This window comes from Hyperolius riggenbachi, chromosome 2 (assembly GCF_040937935.1).
Source record: "Hyperolius riggenbachi isolate aHypRig1 chromosome 2, aHypRig1.pri, whole genome shotgun sequence".
Taxonomy (NCBI): Eukaryota; Metazoa; Chordata; class Amphibia; order Anura; family Hyperoliidae; genus Hyperolius; species Hyperolius riggenbachi.
The window spans coordinates 196,462,516-196,482,572 of record NC_090647.1 but is presented as its reverse complement, the minus strand read 5'-3'; the positions used below and the strand labels follow the sequence as shown (position 1 = coordinate 196,482,572).

Below are 20,057 nucleotides of genomic sequence, written 5' to 3'. Positions count from 1 at the left end.
AAACGCTCATTAAAAACGCTAGCGATTGTAATTTTTAGCGGGTTCAAGGCCTAAGACTTACCTGTACCTGGCGGTAAAGTCATTATGGATGCATTTTGCATTTTTTTGTGGCGTTCCTATTGCAGTTTTAGTGGAGTTCCTATTCAGGCTGTGTAATAGAAAAGAATAGTAGAAATAAAACTCCAACTATTTACATCCAGTAAGGGGATGCCTATAATATATTTTTCATAAGTTGCTACATCATTATTAATTATTGTATTTATAAAGCGCCAACATATTACGCAGCGCTGATAATCAAATACACCCCCCCCCCCCCAAAAAAAAACATCTTCTAAAGACTATCCTAACTTATGGAAGACAATTAAAGACTACAATGATTTATTTTCCACATGCTTATTGCTCTTTTTACCGCACTTAATGCATGTTTTATTAATTGTTAAAAAAGAGGAAAATACTGCATGAGGTATTTTACAGACAAAAAATATTTACCTCACATAGCTACCAGAATTGATACCATCGTCTATGGAAGTGTTGGTCAGTATGCACACTAGTTTGCCACCTGCTTGTGCACCTCCGTCTCTCTCTCGGCCTCTCCCTTAAAAGCCTAAGAGAATGTTGACTGAAAAATCAGTGTAGCTATTGTCCCTACCATTCCCCTGGTCTATTTTATTACACGTAAGTAGTAATGTGACTGCACACTCCCAAACGATGGCTTTCAATTCGATGTGCCTGGCCAGCAATCCAGCAGCACTCTGGAACATTCAGCAAAATAAAAAAGATGAAGCCGGCACCATCTATAGATGGTGCCGGCTTCATCTTTTTTATTTTCCTGGTCTATTTTATTAAAATTTCCATTTATAATTTTCATAGTCCTACAAACATAATTTATTTGGAAAACTTCCAAATAAACATTTCATTTTCTTTTAAAACTGTGCACTTATCCAGAATGGACTATTGGAAGAATAATTCCAACTAACATAACACTTTTTTGTTTCTCTGTATGCGTGTTTTTAGAATGACTGAGTATTAGCATAAATTCTTGCATGTACTCAATCCATCCATGTCTTAACACAGTATTCTATATAAGTTCTTCATGTCTAATTTTACAACAGCATAATGTTTATATTAGAAAAATATGAACCAGAAAACGCCTGCACCAAAATAATTTATTAAACTTTTATAATATTTTACATCCCCATACAAAGAGAAGACCTTGAAGTACGACTGTGCAGATGCAAAATGTTGGCAATTTCTTCTTAGTTCGAGTGTGTAAAACCATCAGTGGTGAAGCCTCAGTGACAGAAAAGTTGGGGATTTTGGTGCTGGTTTTGGCGCCATCCTATATTAAATAAAACACGTATGCCCTCATTTAAAAAAACAAATAGAAAAAAAATGTCTCAATTGTCAATTCACAGGTACCCAAGCGATTGATACTTTTACATGTATTACTGTTATTGTCCGTTTCAGGTATGAATCACGTTGAGTACTATGAACTATCTGGCTTGATCACACATGTGCAATCCTATGCCTTTTCTTGCCTTTTCCGAGGCAGACAAAATACCTGGTGATGTGAAAATCAAGAATGTTTACACCAGTGCTCTGAAAAATATTTCTACATATTACATTTGAATGTATCGACTACTATATATATACCCATGCAAGACACTTTCAATGGGTTCCTTAAAACATTCAATGCAACGTGCAATTCAATTTGTTTTGTTTACGTATGTTGAGTGTTTGAAGTAGCTGACTCGAGTAGAAATTTGTAGAAAGCCCATTAAACTGCATCATGCAGGACCTTTTATCAGTACAGTACAACATGGTACATGGTGTGAGCAACCACCATTCAGAATAAATTATTTTCTCTTCCTGCATTATTGGAAAATACAGCAAAATATAGTGTAACTCTGGTGTGAATGGGCCCTCCACAGTTTTTCTTTAACGGGAACCTAAACCTAACCTAAAAAAGGTTTCTCTTACCTTGGGATACTACCAGCCCCCTGCAGCTGCCCTGTGCCTGCACCATCACAGTACAATCCTCCAGTCCCCACAATGGCTACTACGCCTGACTGGCCATGCGTGTCCTTGATCACACTCCCATACTCGGAAGTGTCCTGCGCATGCACAGTACGAGATCACCTAAATAAAAACTGAGCTGCTGCGGGGGGACCAAAGGATAGTTCCGTGACGGCGCGGGCACAGGGTGGCTGCAGGGGGCTGGTAGAAACCTGATGTAAGTGAAACTTTTTTTTGTAGGTTAGGTTTACGTTCCCTTTAAGACACCTCTATAAATGAAGTCATTATTTTTTTTTCCATTTTGGTTTTGAAAGGTTTTGCACTGATGTAAACCACTTAATCACTGCTAAGAATGTGCAGTGTGAACCAATATCATTAACAAAGGCAAACCTGTTGCTTTAAAACAATAACTTATAGATTCAATACATAACTGTATACTAACCAAGGAGTATTTTATTTATACATTGGGGGCAAACACATTAAAAAATACAATCAATCAGGTATTTGTTATGATTTCCTAAGCAGAAAAGTTAACTCTAGCTTTCTATCATATCACAAAATGTCTATTTTTTTTGCAAGGACATCTATTTCTCTCTTCTTGATTGCCCCCAATGAATGTCAAATGAATCCTATTTGTCTTTTTCATACATGTCTAAGAAACCTTTCGTACTTTAACACACACTTTAAATGCTTAATGTTTGTTGAAGAGGCTACTTTAATTAAAGGACTTTACAAAAACAAAAATACAAAAACACAAAAAGTCATCCAAAAGTAAATCTTTTTAAAAAATAATAAAATATATGTATAAGTAAAAATTTCAACAGAGGCCAACCATTTACATCCTTACAGTTTTATAACCTATTCCACAATAGGAGGAAACAGATTTACTCTATAAGGATGAATGTAATTAGTATGTTGCAATCTGTGAGTGGTTGGTAAAAACTGTTTATTCAATGTGAAGCATTCACATCCTTAAAGGGGATATGTCACTGCTTGCAACGGAAGCCATTTTGTAAGTTGAACTAATTTTCCCATTAGTTTCATTATGGTCAAGCTAGAGTGCTTACTATGGAACAAAGTGGAAACCTTTTCCCAGATGACATCTTCTTCAACAGATTTGCAACAATTGGCTCCTGTCAGTGGCTACCTCTTGCTCTTGGGCACAAAGAATGAAACTTGTAAATTGTTGTACATATCTTCCTCAGAAGTGAGCACACAAGGTTGTTCTGCTGTTGGAGGATATCACCTAAACTAGAGTGTCAGGAGGTAACAGAATGACTGTCTGAGGGGGCATGAAGAATAAAACGTGTACACGCTCCATAATTAAAGTTCAGTCACAGTCTCAAAAGAGTTTTCTTAATCTAAGCAAATTAACGGGCTATATCTAACAGAGGGGATGTCTGCACTCACTGCATAAACTGCAAAAATAGTCTTTATTGTGGCATTATAAGCATCGTGGACAAACTGGCAAGCAGGTCTACTGAATGGGCTATAGCTGACCTAAGCTGACAAAATGTATTCATTCACATTAGACAGTGACAGATCCACTTAAAATACGGATATAAAAGTTTATGTTTATACTATAGTTAAAATAATTTTGCATGCTATCCAATTCTATTCAGTCATACTTTGTCAGTGTTGTAAGAATCTAATGATAGTGAGCTAAATGAATCACAAATTAGTGCCATAAGGTGTAATGTTGCAGCTAACCATTCGGTTAATAAAATGCCATCTCTAGCCTTGTAGGGTCTGAATTGACCCTGTAGTCAACTAGATCTCCATCACCAGGTGTTTTTTTTTTTCAAAAAACTTGGAATCTAGTTCAATATTTTAGGCCACTCATGAAGAAATACATGCATGAGTAAAGAATTCCTAATCAAACAATATAAAATAATCAGAGTGGACCAGAGCATAAACTTTTATATGGCATATTTTGCTTTAAGGATACAGATGCATGGTGATACAAGTAATATTAAAATACTTTTTTCAGAGTTGTGTTTTAGTTATCTTGAGTGATTCTATCTGCTTATTTTATAACAAAGCAGAATTGAAACATCATACACATTTTACAAAATAAAAAATAAAAATAAAGGCAGAATCTCTTCCTGATTTACCGATTAAAGAATTACAGAGCCTATTTCTTAGAACAGGCTGTCCACATTAAAAATAGCTTACATTCAACTCTCAATTTTTTGTCTTAAAATACTGCAATCACTAATATTGTCTTTTTACAAGAAAAAAAAACAAAAAATAACATATTTCTAACACTTAAGTACTATTTATGCATAACAGCTGTTCTGCTTTGATATCCATAATTCAGCAACAACAAACTTGGTGTGACAGATGTGCAACATAGAAACATGAAATATTTGGTACAATAGTGCTTGAAATAAACTTTTTAACTAAATTACGTATTAAATGTACAGACATTACCATGTAAATCAACAACCTACTGTAAAAGTAAACATCAAAAATCTGTTTTAACCATAAGTATTTTTTTTTAGATTTTTTTTTTGCTCATAATTGACAACTCTTCATAACTTTTCTGACATAAAATATGTTTTAATACACATTTTTCTTTAGTCTTGTGCTGTAATCCTGTTACAACTCTCTAGATCCAATTGTAAAAAAAGTATAACACTATAGACCCTGTAGTCAACTAGATCTCCAGCAGGCATTGCTCTTTATCACCAGGTGTTTTTTTTTCATAACTGAACATTGGAAAGGCCTGCAAAACATTGCTCTGCAGTATAGTGCAGGTCTTTCGTGAGTTGTACTGGGTCAAAATAAAACTCTCACTACATTTTAAAAATGTAATATGTTATATAGATTAGAGTCACACTCAGGTTGTGACTGACAGATATATATTTATATATATATATTTATATATATTTTTTTGTACATTCGATTAAGAAAACTCCTCCTCCGATGCCTTGTGTGTCAGAAGTAACCTGGATACCCAACATGCTATATTTACATATATTCTGATTGCGTTTTTGTTGTGAATAGTTGTTGGTGGCTGAGAGGTTGGCATCAGTCGCATACTTTTTGCGCTTTCTTGTATTGTGGCAAAGTTTAGGCACTTCTGCAAAGTCTTGTGAAAATAAAAAAGAAATATAAGTTTGTAACTGAAATAAAAATATTTACTTTCCTGTGTATGACAGTCATACTGTGCAAATATTTCCTTTGTCTTTTTGCTTTATTTTTTATTTATATTCCATCTATTCCAAAAACATTTGTTTTATATTTGTGTTGCTATATTGGGTATGTCACTGATTTGTATGCTCTTATTTTTGTGCTTTATAATAAGCCTATTTTTATATATATATGTGAGAGTGCTTTTTCTTCTTGGTCTTCTCCACAGAGAGGGGATGCCTTGTAAAATCCTACAGTAATGGTTAAAATACACTCTAGTGTGTTAATATTCACAATCTATAACTCTATATTAACCTGTCTGAAGAAAAAAAAATCTGTAAATTTTAAATGTTTTGCAGCATTTAAAATATACAATCTGATGGGGACTAAACTCAGTGACTTTAGATGTGACAGGAGATAAAACAATATTGTCAAGTGGGAACCAGGTATACAAAATATTAAAAAGTAAACTTTACCCACTAACATCACAGCTGGTATCAGGTAGTTAACTATTTTTATGTTGGAATATATTAAGCATACCATATATATTATCAATTTATAATATAGCAGCACTAGCTTTCTAAGAATTTGTTGTTTGTCCATAAAGAGAACAAGATCCTTTTTTGTTTAGCATGCAGTTTGTGGCAACTCTATAGAGGAGGAGACGGGATAGTATGTACAGTATGAATGCTTTGCTATCTTCTGTGTGTCTTCTTGATGATATGCTCCAATCTTGGTGATTATTTCAGTATGATCTGATGAAGAAAGACACAGTTCTAAGAATTACATATTAGGCGTCAAAGGTATTGAAGTAACACAATTAGAGAAAATGTGCAGCTCTTTTTATACGTATAAAGTGCAATGAAAAAGTATTAAAAGTCTTCTTTTCTTACTTCCTTGAGTACTTATGTATTCATTCAGTCTTGAAATAATTTTTGCAGGTCAGCTGGTGAATTTCCAGGAATATTGTTGAAAAACACGGAGTACCCAGATAGCTCATGGTGACCCAGAACCACTGGTAGAGTATAAGGGGCTAAATGAGATCACACTTGCTCACTAAAAGCTGAATTATTTCAAATGCATTCTGTTTTAAGAAGGTAACATTATATCTCTCTGTTAAGGTTCCGTATGGTCTCCAGTTTTTCTTTACTTTGCTTAATGGATTTCTTCTTCTTCAGTGCCATGATGAAAGTGGTGAGGACCACTCAACATGACTTTGAAAATGGCCACCAGTGCCTGGCCCTACTAGTAATAGCATTGATGGAAGGTAAACAGAGTGGTTTCGATTGACCGAGTCAAAACTCACTTACCTTTCCCACCTCCAGAAACAGTGGTAATGGTGGAGTGAAGAACCAGTGTAGATGCATTGCATGGATGTAACACTTGCTACACAATCACAGTGGCCCTGAGGAAAATAGGTATCTGGGGAATTAAGAAAATGACCACAGACCAGAGGAAGCCTTACTGGAGAGATAAGTATGAAACCTTCTTAAAATGTTGCCCAGATATATATGCTTTAGCCTGAAATCTGTCTTTACACATAGCAGCCACTTGCCCGCTTACACTGAAAATGTTTGCTCTGCATGGTGATGGTCTGAGATGGACAATTAGCTGAAATTGCAGGGAGGGTGAAAGCTTTACATGAGTTATGAAATCCTGAAATGGAAGCAATGACATCTAAATACCTTCCGTTTAAAGCGATACAATGATTTTAGTAGCGGGCTTCTGGTTTCATTAGAGGCCAGATGGTACAGGTTCTTGATGGTTTCACATGAGTTACAATTGAACTTTACATATTTCTTATTTTGCAGCTTGCGTAAGCTTCCCAAATGCACCAGAACACATGAAGATCAAGGATCGAGGTGAACAGAGATTCAGTCATGCATGCAGATTTCTGCCACCAGGAAATGGAAGCATTCATTAGCAAATTCAAATCACTTGTGGCTGATCAATTAGCCAGCCTCTTTCTCATTGATCAGCTGCCCACTAATTGATGGGCTGATAGCAGCTTTTATTTTCATGTCACTGTGTGACAGAGATCTGCATGCATGTGTCTCTGTTCACCTCTAATAAGGAGAATGTGGGTGGTCCTCTCCAACTGGCTATTCACATAGCTCATATTTTTTCACATCTGTGCATATGTCATCTGATGCAGACTGGTGCATGGCTGACACCTTCAGTACCAACATTATGTTATGGGGACAATAGTTATCAATCAGGATTATCCAGCCAAGATAATAGGATTCTGCCATAAATGTAATCAGAAATATTAGTTGTTCCTGACAAGATATAGTCATCTGATATCTACAGGTATCCTAAGGGATGGGGACAATCATTAAAGGTATAAACACAGCACAGAAACAAACTAAATATCATAATGTATATAAATCGTAACATATCAGATATAAATGCTGTACTCTTATCTCACTCTGCTCATTCTTTCCTCCAAACAAGGCAGTACAGTCCTTTTGTTTCCTACCTATTTTATAGGATTTCAAGGCCATTAATATTAACCTCCCTGGCGTTCAATTTCCCCAGGATTTCTGTGCAAAAAGAGATCCAATTAATTTTTATAACCTTTTTTTTTCCTGTAACTTGCCAAAATGTGTCAAGCAAGGGTCTAGTATACAGTGCAGGAGAGTAATGATGTGTATGCTAGGGTCTAGTATACAGTGCAGGAGAGTACTGACGTGTATGCAAAGGTCTAGTATACACTGCAGGAGAGTATTAATGTTTATGCAAGGGTCTAGTAAACACTGCAGGAGAGTATTGATGTGTATGCAAGGGTCTAGTATACACTGCAGGAGAGTATTGACGTGTATGCAAGGGTCTAGTATACAGTGCAGGAGAGTATTGATGTGTATGCAAGGGTCTAGTATACACTGCAGGAGAGTATTGACGTGTATGCAAGGGTCTAGTATACAGTGCAGGAGAGTATTGATGTGTATGCAAGGGTCTAGTATACACTGCAGGAGAGTATTGATGTGTATGCAAGGGTCTAGTATACACTGCAGGAGAGTATTGATGTGTATGCAAGGGTCTAGTATACACTGCAGGAGAGTATTGACGTGTATGCAAGGGTCTAGTATACAGTGCAGGAGAGTATTGATGTGTATGCAAGGGTCTAGTATACACTGCAGGAGAGTATTGACGTGTATGCAAGGGTCTAGTATACAGTGCAGGAGAGTATTGATGTGTATGCAAGGGTCTAGTATACACTGCAGGAGAGTATTGATGTGTATGCAAGGGTCTAGTATACACTGCAGGAGAGTATTGATGTGTATGCAAGGGTCTAGTATACAGTGCAGGAGAGTACTGACGTGTATGCAAGGGTCTAGTATACAGTGCAGGAGAGTACTGACGTGTATGCAAGGGTCTAGTATACAGTGCAGGAGAGTATTGATGTGTATGCACGTCAATACTGTTCACAAAATGTTTTGTATTGACGTGTATAACCGCCAATACCGCCAGGGAGGTTACCTGGGAGAAAGATTTTGCATAAAAACATGTTTGAATTTTGACAAAATTGAGGAATGGCATACTGATGTGGCTAAAATTAAATGCAACTGAGGCCCTGTTCACAGTGGTCAGATGCGTTGCAGAATAATTCTGCATGTCAACTCACTGCCCATACAGTGTGTTGGGGCTGATCACAATAAGGGATCACAGTTCACAGTCATTATAATGCATGAGTTATGCAACTGACCACTGTGAACCTAGCCTGAATGCATGCTTTTGGTTTTTTTTGGGACAATGCTGGGAAAATGCCAAGTTATTTGGTTCCATAGCACATGTACATAGCAAAGTGACTATAAGGCTCCCTGCACACTGCATGCTATTCCGATTTATAATCGTTTTTTACATGCAATTCTGATTTTTAATCGTTACAGCATGCAGCATTGTTTTCTGCGTTTTTCTGTTGAAAGCAGATTCAGTGAAAATCGGAATTGCAAATCGGATTTGCAGTGTGAAGGGAGCCTTATGAAGACTGTAAGAAAATCTGTTGCTTGTGTTGAAGATTATTTCTTAGTGTATATTTGCAGATTTAACGTGATCATAGATTTGCTGTGGTCATCAGCTGTTCACATTAGCGTTACCAGGCAAGTACAACTGTATGGACATCCGTCAAGTATTTCTAATGTGGTTTATGTGTGTTAGAGTCCTTACCAGTGATACCTGTACAATAGTAAAGACAATAATCTAAATACATCTGTTTTGGAAATGTATATTTAAAGACTTCATGGTGGTTTACTGATCAATAATGCAAATCTGTTGAAATACTGACTTTGCCCTTTGATTTAATACATCAAAGCAGCAGAGCATTTTTGCTTTCAGGCAACTGTTGCCTGTGTATAGAAATATTACAAACTGCCTGATCAAATAATTTTGTGACTCCAGTTCGGACAAAAGCTCTCCTCTCTTTCAATTGAAGAACCCTTTCCAATAGAATGATGCAAACCCCCAAATGCCTCCATCCCCCCCAGGTACCTTCTGAAAGAATTCCTGGAGTAGGAAGGGTTTAGGAATGAAAGAAGAGAGCTATGAGCAGAAACAGTCCTTGGTTGAGGCATTAAAGAGTGCATTTTTTTATGGATCAACAGCCAAGGATGGTAATGGACATGTTCAGCTGGAAACCAGCCAAATGTAAACAAAGAGCTGCAGCTGCCTTAGTTTTCTTAATTGTGGAGGAAAAATCAATAATACAACATATTTACATTGGTGATCAGTAAATCTGCCATCCTTTTATTAAAAACAAAGCAATGCTTTTTTTATGCATTGAACTTTAAATTAGCATTGCACAAGTTCTGTCCCATGTGCTCAGATAACTAGGTTGGCAGTCATGACAACAGAAAACACTGGCCTACCTACATCTGAGCACACTGCACCTGGAGACTGGAATGGCCCCTGAAGGAACATAACACTAGAAGGATAGCATTACAACAAGAAGGTTTACGCTAGCACACTCGCAGCAGTGAAGAATTACAAAATTACAACCGATGCTCTGTTGAGGATAGCTCTCAGTTCTAGTGAAGGATGCAAACACAGAAATTAAAGAGCAGAATGCCTACAATAACACAAAGTTAACAGAAAGCACACAGAAAGCAGAGCTGTGTTAGCAAGTATTGAAAAAGTACATTCTGTTTTTGTTCACAACTGGACTGGTACAATTGTGCAACACAACATAAATGTCACATAAATATTTAGAGTATTCTTTAAATGTGTGCTTGTAGACCAAAAAAAGTGATATAAAATCAGTGGTAGGTAATTTAGCATAATGTCCATCCACAAAATTAGTATTTTTATAGCATGAACCTCTACACTTAGTGTGTGTGTGCAGTTTTGAAACTAATGTTGTATAAAAAACATAGGCTCATATGCAATTAACTTTTTCTCCTTATTTTATATTTTACACCTTGTCAATAACATGCCTTTTCAGCCACCAAGAAAAGGGTAATTTTGGCAGTACTTTGTCACCTACTTTTGGTATTTTTTCAATTGCAGAGTGCTGAAAAGATATTTTAAACAGAAGATGAAAAATTATCTCCTAGGAGAAAACTTCGGAAAAAAGTGAATTGCATATGGGCCTTAGTGTCAAACTCTAGCCATGCAGTGCTGCCCATAATTATTCATACATCTGGCAAATTTTGACTTAAAGTTACTTTTATGCAACCAGCAAGTAATGTTTTTGAGGCGAAATGACATAGGTGTCTCCTAAAAGATAATAAGATGTTCAAGAGGCATTATTGTGGGAAAAACATTTCTCAGCTTTTATTTACATTTGAGCAAAAAATGTCCAGTCCAAAATTATTCATACCCTTCACAAACTGTCACAGTCTGTGGGAAAATCCAAAATTATATACCATTCCAAATAGTCCAAGCTGTTCTAAAGTATCCTAATTACCCTGATTAATTGGAAACAGCTGTTTTAATCAACTCAACAGGTGAAAAACAGTAGCTCTCTGCAGTTGGTTTGTGGACAGTTATACCCAAGACAAAGGAGCTCAGTGAGGACCTGCGGCTGCATATTGTGGCTGCTCACAGGTCAGGAAGGCCATTTCTAAATGTTTTCAGGTTCCAGTGGCTACCGTGCAAATTATTAAAAAATACAAGATGACCGATCTGTGTAAAATCTCAAAGGACGTGGTTGGAAGCCAAAAGTGACACCTGTGCTGGCCAGGAGGATAGTGAGAGAGGTGAAAAAGAATCCCAGGATCATCACCAAGGCCATCCTGTTGAATCTTGGCTCTGCTGGTGGCAATGTCTCAAGGCAGACAATCCAACGGACACTGCACACTGCTGGGTTCCACGGATGCGGACCAAGGAGGACGGCACTTCTCCAGATAAGGCACACAAAAGCTTGCTTGGCCTTTGCAAATGCTCATCTGGACAAAGAAGAAGACTTCTGGTATTCTGTGTTATGGTCAGATGAAACAAAAATTTAGTTGTTTGGTGACAATGATGTTTCCTTCATTTGGTGTAAAAAAGGAGAAGCCTTCAACCCAAAGAACACCATCCCCACTGTCAAACATGGTGGTGGGAACCTAATGCTTTGGTGGTGTTTTTCAGCCAATGGATCCGGGAACCTAATCACAGCAAACGGCACCATGAAAAAAGAGCAATACCTGAGGATTCTCAATGACATCATCAGGCAGTCTACAGAGAAACTTGGCCTTGGGCACCAGTGGACATTTCAGCATGACAATGACCCAAAACACACAGCAAAAATTGTGAAGAAATGGTTAGCAGACAACAACATTAACATTTTGGAGTGGCCCAGCCAGAGTTCTGACTTGAATCCAATTAAGAATCTGTGGAGGGAGCTAAAGATCAAGGCTTTTCTATTGATTAATGAGAAGGGTATGAATCATTTTGGACTGGACACTTTTTGCTCAAATGTAAATAAAAGCTGATAAATGCTGTTTTCCCCCCACAATAATGCCTTTTGCACACTGTCTTATTCTCTTTTGGGCGATACCTATGTCATTTCCAGTCAAAAATTACTTGATGGTTGAATAAAAGTAATTTTAAGTCAAAATTTGCAAGGGGTATGAATAATTATGGGCAGCACTGTATATACCGGTAGGGCTATTACAGCCCTATATGTCAAGCTGATTGATCCCTATCCATTTGGAATACAACTAAATAGCAACTGATTCCTACACCATACAGTGCACCCAATTTCAATAGATTTCAGCAGGATTCTATGGAGCATGAATCAAACTGCTAGATTTGTACTGCTCAAAGCAGTACAAAGCTCTAGCCCATCAATCCCTCACTGCTTGCAGCATTGAGATTTCCCAAAAAGCCCAACCACAATTTCAATCGCTATACTGCACAAAATCAATAGGAAGTGAATCGATCAGATTTCTTGGACCAATAACCGTCTTGCAGATTTGATCTAATCAAATCAAAAATGTTGTGATCTAATCAAAGTGATTGATTTGGGCGGCAGAATGTGATCAGAAAAATCAATGCGTGTATGATCAGTTTTACTTCTTAGAAGCTCAGAATTCCTTGTCATGTGACGACATGTCCTCAATCCTCCTGATTTCAGAAGATGCTAATAATGCAGCACTCCACCCATCTCTATGGGTAGCATGATATGCATGGCACAGCACTGTGCATGTTAGTCTGCAGCCTCAAGCTATATATACAGGTGTCCCCCAATGCTGCTGATGACAGTTAGTTGTAATTCCCACAGAAGGTCACCTTATGCTCATTCTGCCCCTTCCCCATAAGTGTGTATGTATAATAATCACTCCTACAAATGATCTTTATAAAGAATTATGGCCCCAGGTGCTTGGCCATATGGCCGCTGATATAAAAACTGTAAGAAGTTCTGTTTTTTCAATATGTAAGTGTCTGTACTGATAAAGGTGGGTGGTGAGGGTAAGGGGGGCATTTGTTATCCTGCCTGGAGCTGGGCTTTAATATAGCCAGGCAGATAATGCTCAAGGCTGCAAAGTGTTTCCATACTTTTGAACTTCTTTGTTAGCTATGCTGGGACCAATTTAGTTCCACTACCAACTTCCTAATATTACATGGTAAGAATGTTTACAGCAGTCTCAGGACTCTCATCATATGAAGCAAAAGAGGTATCCTTAACATCCCTTTAAAAGTACATGCTCAGGAACAGGGAGGGAAGATGTAAGGAATTCTTTCTTTCATATGATGCTAAATGGGCCAAAGACAATCTATCCTAATCATGTTTTCATTTCATGGATATCTGGATTTTTAGGGTTGATTTAGATCACACCACTATGCTTTTTAAAGAGACAGTATTACACCAGGCTCACTGCTTTAGTTCCAAATTAATTTACTGTTTACACATTCTTACAAAGTGAGGTATGACAGAAAAAAAAAATTCAGATCAGAAGCCGATAATCATTTCAAAAGCTAGCATTGTGCAAAGGCATTATGGCCAACTGACTAGCATGGTACTAAGCTTCATCTACAACACACCAGAGTGCAGGTACACTCTGGATAATCAGCTACACTTTAAGAACTGAATTATAAAATAATTATATTTGCGAATCACTGTTTCACTGGCAAGAAATCATTTAATCAAGGAGTTCTAAGTAAGGAAATGACTTGAGTCCTGCAGTTATTTACAAAGCCTGCTGTAAATGGTGGACTACTCTGTGGCGCTGATATAAGCAAGGAGTTCCATTTTTTCTGGAACTCACTTAGGACGTTACAATGGTATATGTAAAATGACTTTGGATATGACACAAATGAATACCATTAGAAACAGCAGTAGGGAAACTAGTGCATTAGTACTTGCTCCTGAACCAGTTATCAAAAGTAGTGCCATGTAGATGTAATTCTGCACAGCCAAGTGAATTAAAAAAAAAAAAAACGTGCTTGCCTCTACTTTTTTTTTTTTCTACATTGAGTTAATGCTGTCAGGTGTGTTGGCCATTGGTTAACAACCAAAATGAGAGCAAAATATTTCATGTGATGTAACTAGGTGACATATCACTCTGCTCAGGGTGGTGTCTTTTTTGCACCATGATGACGTTTACTTTCATTATAAACAATTTTATTATTATTATAATTTCAGATACAAATAATCCTGCCACTCCCCCCCCCCCCCCCCCATAGCATTAAAACCCCTAATTTGCCATGAAGGCTGGTACTGCCAGTGAGCATGGGGTATATGCACTAAACTGCATCAAGCAGAATAACGTGTGCAAAGTCTTACTGCATGGATTCTCAACAGTAAGGATTTTCTAGGTCCAAGTTAATGGCTCAATGAGGAGATAAAGATGATTTTGCTACAGTTCCCTTCAATACAATATAGCAAAATAATGCTGTGGTGTAGGCAGTTTTAGGTGTGTGCTTGCAGATGTCAAGAACCACATGGGCTGGTGTTGTTCATGTGGTCCTATCTTTAAGGTGGGGGCGGGGGAGCAGCAATGCAAATGAGGGAATAGGGAAGCTAGCTCTCTCATGTTATGTGTACAACAAGACCCACAGGAGTACAGGTTCCAAATACACATATGCTGCCCTGCATATTTTCAGCTTAATGGTTTTATATGCTGTTTAGATGTTGCCCATAAAGCTGTTAGCCTTTGGTTGGTGGGACTAGAGTGATGATTCTTGAGCCATAACTCTGCCTATTATGTCAGTCAAAGCAGATTGACAGGATGCTCCTAACTCTGAATCTGACAACCAGCATGACAGAAAGTGTTGATTCTCTTAACCACCCTGGAGTTCTATTAGAATGGCAAGGGCGGCGGCGCAGCACTTTTTTTTAAAATCATGTAGCAAGCCTGTCACAGATTCTATTTAAAGGAGGACATCCCAAAATACTCCAAAAAGCTTAAACCTGTACTTGGAAATTGGGAAAAATACATTTTAACTACCTTGTAGGCCTAAACTTTGTTAAGATGTTTAAGGTAGAGAGTGTTTATTATTATGACTTAGATATAGTTCAGATCACATTTGCAGAAATGCAGACAATATTTGATGCTTCACACTTTCTCACAACAGTAACTTGCATGTATTAGGGTTTCTATTGTTGCTGGTAAATGGACTTCTCAGCAACATTATTTTATCTAAAACCTTTTGTAAATAAGAAAAGCCTGCATGTTTCTGATAAATGCTGCCTTGTGCATGACATACAGTTCCCATAATGAGACAAAGTATTAATATGTAACTTTGCAGCTGCAATCCATGCAATTATAAAAACACAATTTCATCCGGTGAGGTGCTCAATAAAAGGTTATTACAGCACTGTTATATACAGCCATTAAAATATCTATACTAGAGCCAATCAAGGTCAGCTGCATTACTCAGTTCTGCCAATGTGTCAGTGTGGCCATCATTATTGGATCGCACAGCTGAATGGTACGGTTATGAACTGTAGATCTCCCCAGCTGAGTTATCATGATGGGGAAGGGATTTATACATGCTGCGTAACTTACAGGGAACCCGAGGTGAGAAGGATATGGAGGCTGACATGTTTATTTTCTTTTAAATAATTCACATTGCCTGGCTATCCTGCTGATCCTCTGCCTCTAATACTTTAAGCCATAGACCCTGAACAAGCATGCAGATCAGATGTCTATGCCAAATCTGACAAGATCAGCTGCATGCTTGTTTCAGGTGTGTGATTTAGACCCTACTGACCAGAAAGATCAGCAGGACTGTCAAGCAAGTGGTATATTGTTTAAAAGGAAATAAATATGGCAGCCTCCATCAGTCTCACACCTCAGGTTCCTTTTACTGCAGAGTGGGTGATGACTATTATGACTATATGCTGCATAGCTAAGCTATCTGAATCACAAGACTGGACAGAATTCTGAGACTTCAAAAAGGCATTTAACACGAAAGGCATTTCAATTGTGTCTTTTGCTATTTGCCTACAATTCAGCTTTAATACTACAGTGTGATGATATTTTATGTAAAGTCTTACAATAAAGATTGAAAAGTAAATAGTAGTGTCTTCCTGAACAATAACCACAAGGGATCTGTTATGATGTTTATGGATACTGCTCTTTACTTTATCCAAATACCTGTGCTAAAACCATGGTTCATTTGTAGATACAATGACTACTTGGTAGGATATGAGATTCATTGTTTGTAGAAGGTATTAAACATCTCAGTGTTGAGTTACATGTACAATATGATACTTAAAGGCTTCAAAGTACAATGTGAACATTTTGTGAGTGCCAATTTTAGTAACATTTTTGCTCTGTTTGGGATTCTTTCCACAGACAATATTCTCATATTCTTCCTGTTAGTAGGACTGTAATTAATTACAAAACATTCAAGGAAACACAAAACAGAAAGACCAATACTTGCAAGAATGTCAACTCTGAATAAGTGCAACCTTGTCATGAACACATTTCTGAAAGGCACCAAACAAAAATAAAAATTTGATGGGTAGACACTTCTAAAAAAAATTCTGAAAAGAATTTTTTTTAACACATTAGCACTCATTTAGAGTTTGGGATTTGTGAAAGAAAGCTTTAAAAGGAGCAAACCTGATTGGCTGTGGCTGTTGCGGCGAAGGGGACACTTGTTGCAGGAGTTGTTGCTGCAGAGACAGTGGCGGACGTAGCGCTGTGCATCATGGGTACTTTCAGGAGGGGAACCATGGAAGCAATGAACAGGAGGGTGTAGCATTATGGTAATAGAAGTGGTTTTGGCATGGTGAATATCACATAGCAGCAAGCCATCATGGGTTAAACCAGCAGATGGCATGCAATCACAATGCAAAGCAAGGAAGCGTGGGAGAGAAATAAAAAAGGGAAAATAAGCTTATTACAGGTACAATTAAAGGAAGTTTGTAAAAAAAATATATTATCAGCGATTCCCAGAAAAAAGCCAATTAACAAAGCAGGCAGTTTGTACTAACTAGAGCAAAACACCCTGAATAAAATAAACATTATTACATATTGTCCACTTGCATGCCCATTCTGTCATTTTTTTAAGAAACCATTTTAACATTGGAATTTTAAGGACCTACATATTTGTTTTTATACTATACTTACATTTACTACCCCAGCACTCTATTACACTGTGAAGTTCTTTCATTAATTTATTTCATGCTCTGTTCGCATTAGGTCTCCATTGTGCCCGTAGAGGGAGCCACTAGGTTCTGAGAGATGATCAGATGAGGGCAGAGAATGGAGGGTCTTAGAAGAAAATAATACACTATAAAGCATGGTGGGGTGGCAAAGACAAGCATAGTTTAAGCAATAATCTGCTCTGGTAGCCTGCCATCCAAAATGAATGTATATTTTGGCTGTTCCTTAAAGGAAATGTCCAAGCAAAATAAAAAAATGAGTTTCACTTACCTGGGGCTTCTCCCAGCCCCATGCAGCCATCCTGTGCCCTCGTAGTCACTCACTGCTGCTCCAGTCCCCCGCTGGCAGCTTGGCGACCTCGGAGGTCGGCGGGACGCATTGCGTACATTTTTACGCATTCCCGCTAGTGCAGGAACATTAACACATACATTTTTACGCATTACCGGTTCATTGCGTAAAAATTTACGCATTGAACCAGTAACGCGTAAAAATGCATGTGTTAATGTTCCTGCACTAGCGGGAATGCGTAAAAATGTACGCAATGCGTCCCGCCGACCTCTGAGGTCGCCAAGCTGCCAGCGGGGGACTGGAGCAGCAGTGAGTTACTATGAGGGCACAGGATGGCTGCATGGGGCTGGGAGAATCCCCAGGTAAGTGAAACTCATTTTTTTATTTTGCTTGAACCTTCCCTTTAAGAGGACTGTGTCCTTAGGACCAAAACTAAGTTTTTAAGCAATTCCAATTGCTGTGTGCAACAAGCACCCTCTGAACCTGATATACTAAGGCATCTCCAATCATCTCCAGTAACAGTATCACACATTTATAAGCAAGCCTGAATTGGACTAATTAAAAAATCATCTGCAATGAAATGGTTAGGATTGACAACCCTGGCCTGGGACCACTGTCAAGCTTTGGTCACATTTAAGTCCAAAGAAAACAACCACGGTTGTCCGCAGGCAATTTTTGCATCTTTTAGGCTATGGGAATCACATGCAGTGTGCGATATTATGTTTTTTTCCCCGCATGTGGGAACTACATTTAAATGTGAACAAACCCATTGATGAACACAGGCTGCCACATCTAGGGTTCAATTCACAAAATCTGCCGCTCGTGCTGGATTGCGCGTGTAAAGGATTACTCCACGTGATAAACGAGCGTTTGCGTGCGATCACATGCATGTCGTTTGTTTTTTACACGGAGTAATTCTTTACGCGTGCAAACCGCCGTGCGTGGCAGAACGCGGGATAACTGCTGTGATAGCAGTTATCACGCTTTTGTGAATCGAGTCCCTAATGTGATTCTGCATGAGGGGAAACGGTGTGTGATCTCCCCTTAAAGTGAATCGTAAGTGAAAAAATACTATGCCCATTTACTTACCTGGGGCTTCTTCCTGCTCCAGAAGTCTTCCAGGTCGCTCCATATCATCCCACACTCCGCCGTTCCTCTGGTGCCCCTCTCCAATGCCGGATGCGCAGCCATGTGGCACCCGCCTCCTCCAACTCTTGCAAAAAATCCTACTGCGCATGCACAGAACACTCCCGACAGCAAAAGCGCAACAGTGAATGCCCGCAGCATTAGCTGGGCGCCACATCAGTTGGACGGATTACGGAGGGGGACAGAGGATGAACTGCTGAGCGCAGAATTACGGTAAAGGAGAAGGACTTCAGTGGGCTGGAAGAAACCTCAGGTAAGTAAATTGGATCTTTTTTCCACTTAAGATTCACTTACACCACTTAATGCCAGCCCATTGGCGGCGTTAAGCGGCTGAATGCTCACACGTGCATGTGTACACCCCCCGAGGCACCCATGGACATATTCCGATCCTCTGTTCATGCAAACCGATTATTTTAAAACGTCCGTTTTGAACTGAAAAGTGCAAAACAGGACGTTTTAAAAATTTTAATTTTTTGCATTAATTAGTTAAGTGTGACCCCCTGCCACACGGTTGGTGAGTTGTATGCTAATTAGAGGTTGTGTGACTGCAGTTGCATGCAGCATACACAGTTAAAAAAATGAAGAAATATAAATCAGAACAATATGTCTTTGCAGAATAGTCTCAATGTGGGCACTCTCATGAAACTGTAATCCCACAACTGCTAATTTACTAACCTTTATACAACCGCCCACTATATTTCAATATGAACCAGGTGATGACTGCAACCTTTCCCCATATAGTAGAAAAACTCAGTCCAGATTTGCTACATCATGTAGGTCACCTCCACTGAAGGTACTTGGAGATCTCTGGAGACGTCTTAGTAAATCCAGCCCTCTGATTCTTAGACTGCATACTAGTTCTAGGCCAGTGACATTAATGATCTGCTCAGCATTAATATGCTGGAGGATAAATGCAGCCCAGGAGCCTGAGAGCAGGTGCTACTGCAGATCAAGGTTCAACATTGCCAAAAATACAACAAAGGGAATAACATAGAGTGTCTATATCAAGAACTATTAAATGGTTTATATATGATCTGACTATAGGTCCAGCAGAGCTTGTATCAAGCCTTAAGGTAATCCTTGTGCTGGAAAGAAATGGTCAAATGAGCAACTTTGATTGAATTGTTAAGCCATTAAGCTCTCTTCATACTGTTCTAATGCTGCCTGCTAATAATCGCTTGCCTGGGGTGTACCAGCAAAGATTTCTGGGAAACTCTGATGCAATATTCTAAACATAGCAAAAAGGAGAAATAAAAGCACAACACTATGACGTTAAGACACAGATGACACTACTTACACTTCCATTTTTATTAAACTCAAGACATCATAAATAAAAGTAAAAACATCAATTGTTTCTCAACATAACACAGGTTTATAAAGCCACAGAGCAAGAGGAGACATAATATGTTACTCTAAGCGAAACTTAATACTCTA

At 38.3% G+C, this 20,057-nt stretch overlaps 1 protein-coding gene and 1 long non-coding RNA gene across 16 annotated transcripts in view; one reads left to right on the top strand and one right to left on the bottom strand.

The window, feature by feature from the left end:
• Positions 1–1,148: 1,148 nt before the first annotated feature.
• The window catches only part of MBNL2 (muscleblind like splicing regulator 2), a 236,623-nt gene continuing 217,714 nt past the window's right edge, over positions 1,149–20,057 (bottom strand). For 12 of the 15 annotated variants that reach the window (XM_068267935.1, XM_068267934.1, XM_068267943.1 and 9 more), the window contains one exon: positions 1,149–5,906. In XM_068267935.1, the coding sequence (XP_068124036.1) occupies positions 5,779–5,906 (128 nt within the window). In that variant the 3' untranslated portion in view covers positions 1,149–5,778. Of the gene's footprint in view, positions 5,907–16,643; positions 16,739–20,057 lie in introns of all 15 variants that reach the window. The other 3 variants (XM_068267942.1, XM_068267944.1, XM_068267947.1) reach the window with 1 other exon arrangement.
• LOC137546028 (uncharacterized) overlaps positions 6,094–20,057 on the top strand; it is a 46,210-nt gene continuing 32,246 nt past the window's right edge. The window contains exon 1 of the long non-coding RNA XR_011026155.1: positions 6,094–6,169. This is a non-coding gene — a long non-coding RNA (uncharacterized lncRNA). The remainder of the gene's footprint in view (positions 6,170–20,057) is intronic.